Genomic DNA, 17237 nt, shown 5'->3' on the forward strand with positions numbered 1-17237 from the left:
TAAGCGAGATATTTCGATTTATTTAATTCAGGCCCCCTTGTAACCCCCCTTTCAAATAAAGTATTTTGAATCCCATATAGCCTAAAATCTAAGTTACAACGAACTTAATTTATATTCCAATTTTCATCGAAATCTGTTCAGCCATTATCGCGTGAAAAGGTAACAAACATCCAGACAGACAGACAGACAGACTTAAATATCAGTCATATCAAAATTTTTCCTGGTTAAAACTTGTCGGAAATCATTTTTAAAGAAACTTTTGTTATGTAACATTTTTCACAAAAATCAATAATAAGCGACATGTTTCGGTTTATTTAATTCAGGCCCCCTTATAACCCCCTCTTTTAAACAAAGTATTTTGAATGCCATATAGCCTAAAATCTAAGTTACAATGAACTTAATTTATGTTCCAATTTTCATCGAAATCCGTTCAGGCATTATCGCGTGAAAAGGTAACAAACATCCAGACAGAGACAGACAGACTTAAATATCAGTCATATCAAAATTTTTCCTGGTTAAAACTTGTCGGAAATCATTTTTAAAGAAACTTTTGTTATGTAACATTTTTCACAAAAATCAATAATAAGCGACAGGTTTCGGTTTATTTAATTCAGGCCCCCTTATAATCCCCCTTTTAAACAAAGTATTTTGAATGCCATATAGCCTAAAATCTAAGTTACAACGAACTTATTTTCATCGAAATCCGTTCAGGCATTATCGCGTGAAAAGGTAACAAACATCCAGACAGACAGACAGACATACAAATAAAAATTTCAAAAAAGCGATTTTCGGTTTCAGTATGATTAATTATACATGTTAACACCAATTATTTTTGGAAAATCGAAAATTACCAGAAAAATTTCGCTTACAGATTTATTATTAATATAGATATACGTACAATTTACAAAGTGTTAGATTTTACAAAAAAACAAAATGTGGTCAAATGCTTGGGTGAAAATTTCTACACTTACAATTTTGCCAGAGAGTGTAGTGTCAATGACTGGATCAAGTGCAGTGTATTCACAATCAGCTGTTCCCACACCTTCCAGCTCAACATCACAGCCGTCAACAACACAACCTCTCCGCAGACTCCGCAGAAGAGAGTGACGACGAGGAAATTATATTTTTCTTCGCATATGTATGTTTTTCTTATCTTTATTTAGTGATATTTATTATTAATTTTTAGCGACATTTCTGGGGAGTTTTTAACAAATTTTGGAGATATTTAGCTACTTTTTGTTGAAAAGTTAGCGAGATTGTAGGGCGAAATGTTGGTAACAGTGGAAACAATAATAAGTGAAATAATGACGAAATATTTTAGTTTCTTAAATTGTATAAAACTTACGAAGGCCTGTGGATTATAGAAACTGCAAAGTTTTATGACATAAATGCAAAGGAAGCTTCCAAATTCAAATTCAAATTCAAATTTATTCACAATTTACATTTGAAATGAATACATATGAATATATACCCGAAATGAGCATAGGCTCGTGCTCGGGTACAGTCCAGTAGTCTACATAAATTTTAAAGAGATCAATAATAAAGTTGATGTTAGAAATAATAGTAATAATAGTAACAATAATAATAATAATAATAAATAATAATAATAATAATAATAATAATAATAATAATAATAGAATATCCGTGACAGAGATAATGCAAAGATAGTAATACAAATTAACTCATTAATAATAATAATAATAATAATAATAATAATAATAATAATAATAATAATAATAATAATAATAAAACAAAAATATTTACAATAATAAAATAAATACTAAGACGGATAAAATAAAATATAAAACCACTAGCGAGAGTTAACACAACTTAAATAAGCATATAATAACCAGAAAAAAAAATGAACTCGAAAATCAACAGAAAAGTTCGATGTATAGCAGACGACAGCAACCGCCGTATTGACATTGTGCTATGCATTATTGCTAGGAGGGGGAGCCGAAGGTCTACATAACTGCCGTTCTCTTCGAATCTTCTCATACAATCATGGGAAGTTAATGCTGAAAAACAAAATGTCTACGAATCAAACTGTTCGCTATTACCTGGATAAATATAAATAATATTGAAATATATTAATCAAGTTTCAGTTATAGATCTCCCCTTTGGTGCAAGAGCTATCATATCAAAATATTTTATGAATGGCGGGGAAAATATAAATTTCAATAACTCTCTAGTGAGAGAGATAGTGACAAGTACAATCAAGTGTATCTGTGGCGATGCTAAGAAATCATTTATTGGAGATATACACTGTTATTAATTAAGAAAATGATCTTATATTTATTACAATGTTTTATCTTATAGCAGGGGCGTATTTTGCGGGCTACCGGGGCTACCGGCGGTAGCCCAAGGAAATTACAAAAGAAAAATTTTATAATATAACATAATGTAATAATTTTGTATTATTAGTTTTACCATAGTAATTAAAATTAAAGTAATTGTTAGATATATTTTGTGTAATAATAGGGTCAGCGGTAGCCCAAACCCTTTAACCAGTATACGCCACTGCTTATAAGTTACATGCATCAGACAAATACAATAAATATTAGTAACATATAATGCTAGTAACACTTAAAATAATAATAAAATTTATCAAATATCATACAAACATTTTCACTTTATTTTTAAACTTAGGAATGTGTAGATTGCTTAGGTCTGGATTATTTTTCAATACTGAATTGTATAGTCTTGGTCCATAATTCCTATTGTGTCTTAATCCAGCTGTAGTGTGGCATTTAGGTTCTACCAAAAGAGTTGGGACAAAAAGGAAGGAAGAGTTCAATGAAAAATTGAACAGCAGAGATTTTAACGTGAACACAAATGAGATATGAAATACAATTAAAAACCATGAAACTGTAGATAGAGAAGAAGTGAGGAAGATAGGCGGGATTAAGAAGAGTGTTACTTGAAGGAATGAAATTTTTCGGTCGAAACTGGCATAGTTCAGTGTGGCTGATAGATTTTTTTGGGAACTTTAACAGCTTCAAGATAATCATTTTCAATTATGGTAAATCAGACCTGCTTATATTTTATTGTATTAACATTAAGAATTATTAAATATGCTTGAATATTTCACTTATTCTATTTGTAATGGTCAATGGTCGTGTATTTCTCTTACTAATCTAATTCTTAACCCATACTGAACAACGCGTATTTCATTTTTTAAAATGTATTTATCGTTTCCCTGGCACGGAGGCTTGCTAATACAGAAATTTCTAATTGCACAACTTCCATCGACGCCATTTTATCCTACTAGAAAACAAATTAACTTAATATGTCTGAACTGCGACTTGAATTCAGGTTACTTGAAAAGTGTGAACGAGGCTTTAGTGATTTAAGACGGAACTCATTCCGCCGGAATGGCCAACGATGAATCTGCCACTCAAACATTGTCTGTACAGGAGTTGTTTAATTTTATCGATTCGACTCTAAATTATTACTGTCTGATTGTAAGCTAATTACAATCAAAAACATCAGCCGAAGATATAAATAATTAACGCAGACTTCCAAATTACAACCACAGATTATCATTAATAAAAAGTATTTCAATGTACTGCAACCTTCCTCGCCGACGATCTATACAATTATCATCGGGATTTTGAATTTAATTTGCCTAACAGTAATTACTCCCATACAATTATAAAATAAATTCCCTCGATTCCACGGTCTAAGTTAAAATAGGAAAGCTGATGGCTTATGTACCAGAAATGTAAAGATTGACAAAATGCAACAGTACAACAGTTTACCAGACAAACTGTACCAACTCAGTAGCCAGTGGCTTTTGTTAGTGTAGTTGAGTCACTTTGGAACACTGGTTTACGATGGATAATCGTTCGAATCCTGGTGATCGCGAAATTGTATTAATGATGGACAAAATCCAGATTTGTAAAGGTTCTTATCAAGGTTTACCCGTTTCCCACTTTTATCTCATCGTCACTCTTCATTTCTATACCTAATATCATCATTACAATTACATTACCCGAAACGGTGCCGACGTGATGATAGCCAGGGCCTGATTTAGGCAGGAGTCAATGGTGCCTCTGCTCAGAGGCTCATGATTTTGGGGGCCTCAATATCCAGGAATAAGTTTTTTCAAGTGAATTATGCAAATGAAAAATAGATAACAACTCTCCCAACTGAAAATCAGAATTGAGATAATAAGTAATTACCTAATGAATTATTATATTAGAAAAAGCATCAAAAATCACTTTGTCTTAAGTTTAGAATCATAAGTTGATAGAGTTTAATGTGTTCAACTTGTGGCCACACACACCGTGTACAGTAGTGGCAAAAAGACCGGACCGACCCTTGTAGCTGATTTCAGAGCCTTGTTCACTCCAGAACACGATATAGATTGCAGTGATATTTTACTACTTAATTAACTTATTATTCCCAGAACATGAATTTTACCAGCAATTGAAAAATATTGGGAATAAATTTGAATAAGGAACAAAGAAACGTTTTCTTCCCAGGCGGGATTCGAACCACGAAAGTCTTAGTTACCAGTCTATCATGCTCTGGAGTGAACAAGGCTCTGAAATCAGCTACAAGGGTCGGTCCGGTTTTTTGGCCACTACTATACAGTTAATTGAAATTGTAACAAAAGGCCCATTTAAATAATTAATAATGAATTCAGCAGCAAAAGTCAACAACATTATCAGTTTTCATTGCATTGAGCGTTAAAAAAAGAGCTTAGTGCTTGTGTTCCTTGCAGCTTATCTAATTTCTGTTTGTATAGGACCATTATCGGTATTTAGTGGTAGTGTTATTTTTGTAGGAATGTCCATAATTAAAAATGGAATTCCCAAGCAAATTTGAATCAGGAGCCAATGAAAGAAAACGGAAAACTATTGAAATTCAACAACAGGGAAAAAACACTGATCATTGAGCCAGTATGTTCGTTCATATGTTACTAGCAGTAACTCCTTTACTCACAGAGATCTCCAGTTTCAAAAAGTTAAGAATATTTAACACAGACTAATAAAGATTTTGGGATACTGAGACAACAGTCCGCCACACTTACTAAATTATGGACGGCCAAGGTATTTTTTGTACAAGCCTAAGCCATAATTTAGGAAAAATTAACATTCCTTTCAAACTCCTGAATTACTGCACTAGAGAAAACAAAGAATAGTACCGGTACTACAACCAATGAAATCAGCTCTGACCTGTCTTGTGGCCACACACATTCACCGATACCTTACGTGACCACTTTATGTTTAATCCTTCTCCTCAAAATAGAGAATTAATAAAAACCTCTGTTAAATAAATACATGGTGAAAGGAGACAGGTGACAGAATTTAAATAAAATAAGATAGACCTAGTTACCATAAATATGAAAAGAGGGGGCCTCATGAAGAAAATTAAGCTCTGAGCCTCTGAAATTATAAAGCAGGCTCTGATGATAGACATACAGATGGCATGAGCCCGGATGGGCCATTGTACTCTTTCGGGGAGATGGAGACACTGCAGTGGAACTCCATCATAATTGTAAACACGTGCAAGATAAATCAACAGATGGTACCAGAAAACCAAATCAAGGTATCTAAAAGAGCGCTACCGTTCGAAATTCAAACATCATATCTACGATACGAGCGGTAAGGCACAATAAGTCAATTAAAGATTGCAGTACTAGCCTTCGAGTTGCACCTCCGTAACAGAGGAGAAGAACAGATATTTTAAAAATATCCCAATTCTGATCTGTTAAAAAACTAGCATCGCTCTCGCTTGCGTGGATTATCCGCTTTTGCGCGGTTATTAGAAATGTTGGTAAAGTACACTGCTCAGTCGATATAGGAGACAGCAAATGTTTATCTACTTAGATATAGCACGCGGAGCAAGTCCTCTGCAATCGGCAAACATTAAGTTTAAGTAGAACAAGAAAGTCAAGGAATATTATGGACAGTAAAAAAAAAAAACGATCATAAGGGAATGGGTGTTTAAGAGTTATTAATTAATTATAAAAAGTGAATCTGATACAACGTTAATACAATTACACATTAATTTTATTTCCTAGAATGTATCCATCTATAAAATAATAAATATATATAAATAAGCGAGTAAATAATTAAGTAAGTAAACAAGTTAGTAAATATACCTTAAACACTCCAGCAGAATGCTTAATATTTGCGCCTTTTTCAAGGCCTTCAATAATATGTATTTACTTTGCAAATCTAGTATTTCAGGTAAAGCTTCCTGTAAAGCAGATTTGAATAATTTCAAGGGAAAAATTGTTCCGGGGCCGGGTATCGATCCCGTGACCTCTGGTTGAACGTACCAGCGCTCTGCCAGCTGAGCTACCCGGGAACTCCACCCGACACCGTCTCAATTTTGTATTTACTTTGTCAGAAATACTAAGGCGTGAACTTGTTTGTGACATGATGCCTTACCGGTATGCGGGGTTTTGGATTCTCGTCATAACAAGAGACCACGTTGTACAGTCTTTCTGCTTTCTTTAGACTCAAACGCATTCTACTAAATCCGCAGATGAGCCAACTCATGTATTTGCCATAATAATTACCTCCCATTATTATGTGTAAAAATTTATAATTGAAGATGAATTTCTTAAGCATGTAGAAGTTGTAGATATCTTACACTGAAGAAACGTTTCATACATTGCTACATCGATTTAGTAGAATGCGTTTGAGTCTAAAGAAAGCACAAAACAGTAGAATGTGGTCTGTTGTGACGAGAATCCAAACTCTCGCATACCGATAAGGCGGTAAGACATCATGTCATAAACACTTTCAATTTGAGTATTTCTGACAAAGTAAATATTATTCAACGCCTTGAAAACAGCACAGTTGTTAAGGATATTGCTGGAGAAAGCAAGATAATATTTATTTTACTAGCCGTACCCGTGCGCTCCACTGCACCCGTTAGAAATAAATATAAAGTAATTATATAATTAAAATAGGACATTTGATCCAGGGAACATTCGTGTTTGATAGAAGGATAAATCGTTTAATATTTTACTTAATTTAAATTGTATTTAAAAATTTAAATGCGATCATTTTGATCCAGAGGCCACTAATTTGGTGCAATGACAATTCCTTTAACATGTTTCTTAATTGTTATTAGATGCAACCATAGTTTAATTAAGATTGATATATCTTTTAGTTTTAATGTGTATACTTTATATTACTTGCTATATGTTTCCACTGAATTATGGTAATAACTTAATTTTAACCCTTGTTTTCTACGTCTTCAGTAAATGGCGCTTGGCCCGCTATGGTTCTGAACCCTTCAAATAACTTAAATAGTGATACAGCATATATAGTGATATGTTATTATATTTATTTCTTTCGAAAATGTAAGAATTCACTATCTCCTATGTACCATTGACATGGAATGAATAAATGTGTTTTTTCTTCCTACTCAAAAATTTTATATTTTGCACATAGGAGTTACTGTAGGAACAACAATGCTATAATCTGAGGCGGCGGTGAAAATGTATTGTATTATTATTTTAAAAGTCTTGTTTATCCTTAAATATTAGACCTATCAAAATTTTGCATAGAATAAAACTTATCGGAAATTATTTTTAAAGAAACTTTTGTTATGCAATATTTTTCACAAATAGCAATAATAAGCGAGATATTTCGATTTATTTAATTCAGGCTCCCTTATAACCCCCCTTTTAAATAACGTATTTTGAATGTCATATAGCCTAAAATCTAAGTTACAACGAACTTAATTTACATTCTAATTTTCATCGAAATCCGTTCAGCCATTATCGCGTGAAAAGGTAACAAACATCAAGACAGACAGACAGACAGACAGACAGACATACAAACAAAAATTTCAAAAAAGCTATTTTCGGTTTCAGGATGGTTAATTATACATGTTAATACCAATTATTTTTGTAAAATAAAAAATTACCAGAAAAATTTTGGCTACAGATTTATTATTAGTATAGATTTAATCATTTATTTATTTAATCATTTATGTATTTACTTATTCATTCATTCATTCTTTCATTCACTGTAAGTGATAGTTGTCGTGTAGCTATATCTATATAATATGCTTTATATCTATATTTGCCAATAGGAGGGGGGAATGAGCATTTTGGGATTCCTGAAAACTAGACTTCGAAGTTGAGACATATTTACTCTCAAGTTAAGTACAGTTGTGGGGGGGGGGGGAAAAAAGCGAACCGACCCTTGTAGCTGATTTCAGAGCCACAGATTCAAATTTTGTTAGTCACAAAACACATCCATCTTGTATAATTAATTGTAACAATGAAATGTATTGCATTTGTTCGATCCTTATCGTCTTTTGTTTCCTTCAGTGCCTCAAATCTACAGACGAAAAAACATTTCTACCTCTATTCGGCAAAGATAACTGCGTATTTTTACATTAAATAGCAGTACATACCTCTGGCTTCGCTATCAATATTGAAATTACCACAGTTTGACACAATACACAGCACAGGATTCTTTTGTATGAGCTACAAGAGTCGGTCCGGTTTTTTTGCCACAACTGTACATACAGAATAGTACAGAATTTAAAGGTAGTCCCTCGTCAGAATACGTTGTATTATCGTCACTATGATATAGAAACGTAATATTTTTCTTAGGTCTATAAACAGTTATACTGGGCAATACTATTTACAAAGATACTTTATAACAATTTTAATAATAATAATAATAATAATAATAATAATAATAATAATAATAATAATAATTATTATTATTATTATTATTATTATTATTATTAGATTAGATACATAAAATTTGTAACTGTAGGCCTACATATATAACAAAATAAGAAAAAGAAGATGATAGGGACTGGATTAATCTTGCACAGGATAGGGAACGATGGCGGGCTTATGTGAGGGCGGCAATGAACCTCCAGGTTCCTTAAAAGCCGTAAATAAGGAAAAGAAGAGACATACACACAGTAAGTATAAGACATAGTAGGTGACAGAAACAGACTTGTCTGAAAATAAGAGGGTTATTGTAAAAGAAACAATATTTAGATCAAACATTTAGAAAAGAATATATTTTATTTCATATAAACCTAACTCCCGTATGAGCAAAACTCATTACCAAGAAACGAAGGTAATATTATTATACTTAAAATGAATATTTATAACTCTGAAGTATTCTATAAGAATTTAATATTAGTAAGAAGTCAAAATGAAAGTATTATATGTTAACTTGATATGAAAATAGAGTAAACTGAGAATCAAATTAATTAAAATGACGAAGGCTACCGGTACCACAAATAACAAGATAATTATTTAAAATATACAGTAATTATGTAAAATATAACATGTTAATACTAATTTTAATTACGTATCCTGAATAACTTCTTGGATTTATACGTAATAATTTTTAAACATAGATATCGGCATTTCAAAACATGTCATTATACATTCTTAGTTCATAATTAAGGCTGAATTCTTTTTGCCAGTAATTGTGGCTCATTTTGCCATTTCAAATCAAATTACTTGTTTCTACTTGTAGGACTTTTTTTGGGTGGGAGAAGAAATTTAATAATGTATATTTAAAAACGTGTTCCAATTGAACTTTGTTTTCAACATTTCAATGGCTACAAATAGTCCAACTGTCCCAACTTCAGTGCTAGTACGTACGAAACCTCCAACCAGGCCGGAAAATGTAAACAAGCCCGAGCATGTTCCCCCACCTCTGCTCAACACTCCACTATCAGTTAACCTATATCTTCCCGGCAGGTATCTGAACTTCGAAGTCTGCAGATAACCCACTAGAAAAGTTGGTATCTAATCATACACAGTTGATTCTCAAACTTCTTAAGACATTTCTTACAATTAGTCAGAAAGCTAGAAGTCGTTCCACCATAGTTGAACCATAGTCTTGTCATTCTGCACAGCTTACGTGGGCGGCAGCTCTTGGAAGTCTTACGGAGTAGACGCATTTTCGTCCACAGCGCATCCAAGGTCATACTTCAACCACCGTGGAACGGCTTCTAGCTACTACAATTTTGTAACATTCATACTGTACAGTTCTGGAGTGTTGTTGATGATTCACAGGAAGCTGGACGCCTTCATCTACGACGCAACAGTCCTCGAGTACCTGGTAGGGCAAGACTCGGAATGCGTCCTCCTCACAGTGGGCTCCTGGTTCGCCATGACGGGTTATGGGGTCGGATTCCCCAGATACTCCAAGTTCCGCGACTTGGTCAATCAGCAGCTCATGGAATATCGCGAAAATGGTAACGTAGCCTACTTCTTTCATTTGTTGTATTATATTTGATCTTATGATCACATTGTATGAACAAATATTTGATTGAGTACATTTTTGTAGTCTGCCAAGAGTATGGCGTGTTATTTGTGGATTTATCAGCAGTGAAATATTATGTTGCATTGTTGGTAACTTATACCGGGACATCATTTTGTTTTTACTAACATTTCTGATATTAACCTGGCTATACCTTTGGATGAACGGTTGAGAACCGGAAATACTGTTTGTTACCCCCTTCCACGACCGGAGTTTGATGACACTACTATAAAACACAAAGAAATCACTTTACTAGGTACAGAAGGGAGGAAAAGTAGTGCAGCCATTTACGTAAACTAAAAACTATTACGATTTTGAGTTTCATAATTTTTGTTGGAATTTTATTTAATCAAAATACAGAATGTATTGACAATAAGTGTTTTTACTCACTAACTGAACTATCCAGGCGGACGTATTCATTATGCAATGTATAGTACACTGTCCACAGCACATTAGCATACAATATGGAGAGTGCATTTAAATTGAAAAAATAATCAAAATCTGGATATTTTAAACAAACTCTTAAAAATGATAAACGTTGATTTCGATACAGGCTTCAGTTATTTTGTGCATATTATCGAAAACGTTTTTAAGTATAGCTTCTAAAATGTAATTTATTTTTTCTTGAATGTAATTCTTTAATTTTTATATTGTTGCAGAATGTTTAGCAAACATAACTGTTTTACAGTAACCCCAAAATAAATAGTGCAAAACACTCAAATCAGTCGACATGGTGGGCCATAATCCTGCGCCTGTTGAAATAATTCTCTACCTACTCTATAACAGAATACCTTACGTACTGTAAATTCTATCTTCACTTCTGCCCGATCCGGACAGATAAATTTATCCAGACATGCTATCTACTGTCCATCCAAGTGGATATGTCGCAGAGTTGTAAAAGGGGGGGGATCAAGTGGAAGTTACTTACTTAACGAGGAAATTTATTTAAATTATTTATAATATTACGTAGACGTCCAATTCCTAAAGCAAATGTTTTCAGAAAAGAGCTAAGACAGCCCAGCCACTAGCCTTTACAGAGGGGCCAGCAGGAAGCGACGTAACCAAACGGACAAACAGTACCTGTGCGAAAATATGATTAAATAATGAATCACTTTATTCACTCGAAAATACGACCATATTTCTGCAACGTACTATACTCACTCACTCAGTATTGTATAACGTGACCTTAACACGAATTTTACTGCTTACGCGGTCTTGGTTCTGTGTGGAGAACCGTTGGAAGTTTACTAGTAGAAGGGGTGGGAGGGAAGTACATTCAAAAACTCAGGTACAATAAAAATTGAAGTAAAAATAAAATGATGTCCCTGTACTATTTATTTCAATTTGTGTGAAGCTCATTCCAATCTTGGAAATAATTATGACGACTTCGTTGTTGTTAATAGCCCATATTCAACTTATAAAGGTAGGCACTGATTTGATTATATTTAAATACAGTCATGCAAATAAATGTAACATGTTTTAAAGTCTGTAAGGTTTCCAATTGTGGACCGTCCTTATTGAAGGCGTCGGGAAATGTAGTGATCTCATTCTAAGCAAAAAATAAAAACACACACACAAACATTCCTGCAGCACTGTGAATAAACCGAACGAGGAATTACTATGACGAAAGGAGTGATCCAATCGTCAGTAAGAAATGTAAATAATAAAATTATAAAGAAGCTTGGAATTACAATCAGATAGGAAAGAAAAAATGTAGCCGAAAATAAATAACTCCAAGAACAGATAGGGAAACCGAAGAAATCCAAAAAGGTAAATCGAAAAGATTCTAAAGAATAATGAAGTCACAGTTTCTACTCGAACTCCGCAGAGAGGATTGAAGAAAATGAAGATACTTCTAAAGAAAGCAAATTTGACTCAAGCAATGAAACAAATGATTGAAATGGGTCAAGAAGTATAAGAATTGGACAGAAGAAGACTGGAATAAGATACGCAAACATGTGCAATTATTACTAGGGACACTACAAACTACAACATTTATCCCGACAAAAGTAACTAGTTCTGAAGTCAAACAGAGGTGGCTCAAAAACATTCTCACAGTTTTCATTATCTAACACTTTTGTACAATGTGGGAGGCCTGTGAGGCCTATAATATAATCAAAGCGCAAGCCTTTGTCACGCCGGTTCCAACTCTAGAGAAATGTTCTCTCCATCTCCCCCAGTTCCCCAGTGACCTATGATCTCTTCGACTTCAAGGAATTTTCGCAGATGTCATCCGACATCCTAAGAGTACAATAACCTATTCGTAGATGCCGCACATGTGAAATAAAATTCTCTCCTTTCCAGACAGTCTATATCTCCCAATGCATTCCAGAATATTTTTTCGATTGTTTCTGTACAGAGTACGTGAAATTATCTGACGTAACCTTTGAGGTAATATTCGGGATAGAAACAAATATATTTAATTAAGTAACCATACGGAGTTATATACAGTTACGCTGAACCTATATTCTGACCTCGAGATCACTGAATTTGATATCCCTCAATTTTTGCTTATAGGAATACACGAAGAACTTAATTCTTCAGGGACGAGAAACTGTCGCTCTAAAGAGAAATACGTTATAACTTCCCCCCAGTCCCATCCAAATTCTTCAGAACCGGAAATGAGAGCTTCTCCTTAACAATTCTGCAATAAATGAGAAGCTGATTATTATTATGTATATTACTCTACCGTTAATATAAACTAATAATTGAACAAGTTCATGGGAGGTATTTTAAATGTTAGTCTTACTTATTTATGGCTTTTAAGGAACCCGATGGTTCATTGCCTCTCTCGCATAAGACTACCATTGGTCCCTATCCTGAGCAAGATTAATTCAGTCTCTATCATCATATCCCACCTCCCTCAAATCCATTTTAATATTATCCTCTCATCTACGTCTCAGCTTCCCCAAAGGTACTCGTATTTTTCCCTCTGGCCTCTCAACTAACATTCTATATGCATTTCTGGATTCGCTCATACGTACTACATGCCCTGTTCATCTCAAACGTCTGGATTTAATGTTCCTAATTATGTCAGGTGAAGAATACAATGCATGCAGTTCTATGTTGTGTAACTTTCTCCATTCTCCTGTAACTTCATCCCTCTTAGCCTCAAATTTTTCCCAAGTACCTCATTCTCAAACACCCTTAACCTATGTTCCTCTCTCAAAGTGAAAGTCCAAGTTTCACAACCATAAAGAACAACGATAACATAACTGTTTCATAAATCCTAACTTCCAGATTTTTTGACAACAAACTGGATGATAAAACCTTTTCAACAGAATAACAACACGCATTTCCGATATTTATTCTGCGTTTAATTTCCTCCCGAGTGTCATTTATATTTGTTACTGTTGCTCCAAGATATTGTATTTGAATTTTTCCACGTCTTCAAACGCTAAATTTCTAATTTTTATGTTTCCATTTCGTACAATATTCTTGTCACGAGATATAATCATATACTTTGTCTTTTCAGCATTTACTTCCAAACCTATCCCTTGATTTGCTTCAAGCAAAATTTCGTATTTTCCCTAATCGTTTGTGGATTTTCTCCTAACATATTCACGTCATCCGCACAGACAAGCAGCTGATGTAACCCGTTCAATTCCAAACCCTCCCTGTTAACCTGAACTTTCCCAGTGGCATACTCTAGAGCAAAGTTAAAAAGTAAAGGTGATAGTGCAACTCCTTGCTTTAGCCTGCAGTGAATTGGAAACGCATCTGACAGAAACTGAGCTATAAGGACTCTCCTACACGTTTCACTAAGACACATTTTAATTACTCGAATTAGTTTCCTGGGAATATAAAATTTAATAAAAATATCATATAAAACTTCTCTCTGAACCGAGTCATATACCTTAAGGTATACCGTAAGGTCAGGGATCCCACAGGGATCAGTTCTTGGCCCTTTACTATTTACAATTTATATCAACGACATATCAGAATCTCTAAAGTACTGCCGACACCATCTCTATGCAGACGACCTTCAAATATACATAAAATTCCACACTGACGAAATAAATGATGCAATAACTAAAATTAATGACGACCTGAACTCAATCTGCACATGGATACGGAAATTCCGACTTAAACTAAATCCAGAAAAATCACAGTCAATCATTGTGGGCCATTCACGTTTGTTAAGCACTATTACCATACCAAATTTGTCCCCGATTAAAATACACGGCACCGAAATTCCGTTCAGTGAATCAGTAAAGAATCTAGGTATTTATATGGATAAAAGTTTAAATTGGAACATTCAAGTTGCAGAAACCTGCAAAAAGGTATTTTCATTAATCCACTCGTTTAGACGATTGAAGAATTTTCTACCCCTTTCCATGAAAAAAATGTTAGTGCAAACACTCGTGATGCCCCACTTCGATTACTGTGAAATTCTGCTTACTGACCTAAGCGTTACTTCGGCGCAGAGACTACAACGTGTTCATAATATGTGCGTCCGTTTCGTCTGCAATATTCGCCGGGCTGATCACGTAACACCATCCCTCCAAATGTTGTCCTGGCTCCGTCTAGAAGATCGTAGGAAAATCCACTGTCTTTCCCTTCTCTTTCACATATTACATTTCTCCACTCCTGTCTATCTTGCGTCTCGTTTTCAAAATTTATCCACCCATCATAACCTAGACACACGATCACAACACTCCTCAATATTATCCATTCCCTCCCACCGAACATCCTCATATTCATCTTCTTTCACTGTGGCTGTTCCTCGACTTTGGAATTCCCTACCGAGTAATGTCAGGGACTGTCAGACATCAAATCAATTTAAGAATAGGTTAACGAGATATTTTTCTAACAATTATTGTCAACAATAATAGCTGTTTCAGGTTTCTCAGTGTTTAATGGTTACATATATCACAGATAAATATATAAATTATCTCATTATTATTATTATTATTATTATTACTACTACTATTATAATTACCATTATTATTATTATTGTTATTATTATTATCATTATTATTATAACTATTTCTTACCAGTGTTTATTATTGTCACACTAACATTAGTTATCCAATTTTCATCATTTACTTTCATGTTGTTTTATGATCTAGATATTAATGTAATAACTATGTAAGCAAATGTATTTAATTAGAATTAGAGTCTGGCTGGGCGGAAGAGAAGGCCTTAGCTCTGCCAGATTAAATAAATAAATTATTAAAATATTAAATAAATAAATTATTTTTGAAATCTATGAATAATTTATGTACTGTACCCTTATACTCCCATTTTTTCTCCAATATTTAAATGTTAGTCTAAAGAGAAGAAACTACACTTGTCTAGTGACCCTGTGCCATTCAGTCTGGCAGAGGCTGAGGAATAACTACACATTAAATTAACACAAGTACAAAACAATTCAGTACTGTAATTAGGTGTAGTGGTAAGCAAGGTTTTGTTTATAAAAATCTTTATCTGAAGAGGATTTCTCTAAGTAAGTTCACTTGCAAGACTCTTACTCAATGTGTTAAACTCAATGTAATGTGTGAGCAAATTTGTTCCACAATTAACAATATTATAACCGTGCTAACGTAACAGAATCTTACTTGGTTGGTGCTTGAGATTGAGGTCATGTGGTCTTCAACCGACACAATGGCAAGCTAGTGAAGAGGAATAGATATTATAAATTTTCAGCACCGCAAGAAAATTTATTAATTTTATAAATGCGCAGGAAAACCTTCTCCCTTATTTTAACAACAATAACAGGAACTCTGTGTTTGATTTAGTACAAGATGAAAGCTATGTAATAATAATTTAGTTAATAGTTACTAGAGTCGTGCACAACCGGTTACGAAAAATATAAATTATATATTGTTATTAAACGCCTGGCGCTGTAGTCAGTACGCAAAGATCTCCCATCTCGTGGAGTCTTTCAGGTTCGGTTTATCGAATATTCGAGTTGTTTCTCACTATCTGTGGGTGGAAGACAAAGGGAGACCACATTGAGCCTTGCAGAAGTTACAAGAGCCCTTGCAAGGAAGCGTTTATCATCGTGTAGGCCTACCATTTAGTAGTTAATTTTTCCTCTCTCAGTACAATCAATCAATCAATCATCCATCCATCCATCAACCATTCATCGATTCATTGATTCATTCAACTCTGGATTGATTGATTGTTTGATTGATTCAAAGATTGATTTATTAATTATAATTAATTCATTGATTCATTAGTTGACAGATTCGTTCATTGATTCATTCATTCAGTCCAGGTATTACAGTTGGGTACCTTCAAGCACAACAATATGCTTCGTGAAAGTACAAGAATTTGAGCTTCAGAGTACTTTTCTTTTTGTTAACAACACTCTATCTTCTTAAAAAATTGTTTTTAATTAAATAATAATGCAGCTCTTTATATATTATCAGCCACTGTTTTAGAGGTATGCATTTTCAGTTTAAAATGTAAATTATTACACTTTTTTATTTAAGTAGGTTATTTTACGACGCTGTATCAACATCTCAGGTTATTTAGCGTCTGAATGAGATGAAGGTGATAATGCAGGTGAAATGAGTCCGGGATCCAGCTCATATTTGTGTTGAGAGAAAACCCCGGAAAAACTCCAACCAGGTAACTTGCCCCGACCGGGATACGAACCCGAGCACCTAGTTTCGCGGCCAGACGCGCTAACCGTTACTCCACAGGTATGGACTGAATATTACACTAGAATGTAAACCTATTTGCTCTTCTCTTCAGTAAGTAATTGTACATAATTTATTTTATTCTTGCATTTATTTACGCATTAGTTTTCATATTCTGCATTACACTTTTTTCCTTTGTTGTTACCAGTGTCCATTTGCTCATTTATGTATTACTTATGGAGATAAGTGTATTAAAGTGTCCAATCAATAGTAATAAGACCTATATCAAGCATATCACGTTTTTTAATAAGACAAAGTAAATTTCCTTCGATTGTTATTCCGTTTGTACTCAGAAAATATCGGTTTCATG

The 17237-nt window shown here is 33.9% G+C and overlaps 1 protein-coding gene across 1 annotated transcript in view; it reads left to right on the forward strand.

Moving 5' to 3' along the window:
* The window catches only part of LOC138712998 (glutamate receptor ionotropic, NMDA 2B-like), a 584228-nt gene that overhangs the window by 551613 nt on the left and 15378 nt on the right, over positions 1–17237 (forward strand). Inside the window, exon 14 of the mRNA XM_069844679.1 lies at positions 10031–10212. Within this exon, the coding sequence (XP_069700780.1) occupies positions 10031–10212 (182 nt within the window). The remainder of the gene's footprint in view (positions 1–10030; positions 10213–17237) is intronic.

Source organism: Periplaneta americana, chromosome 14 (genome assembly GCF_040183065.1).
Source record: "Periplaneta americana isolate PAMFEO1 chromosome 14, P.americana_PAMFEO1_priV1, whole genome shotgun sequence".
Lineage (NCBI taxonomy): Eukaryota > Metazoa > Arthropoda > Insecta > Blattodea > Blattidae > Periplaneta > Periplaneta americana.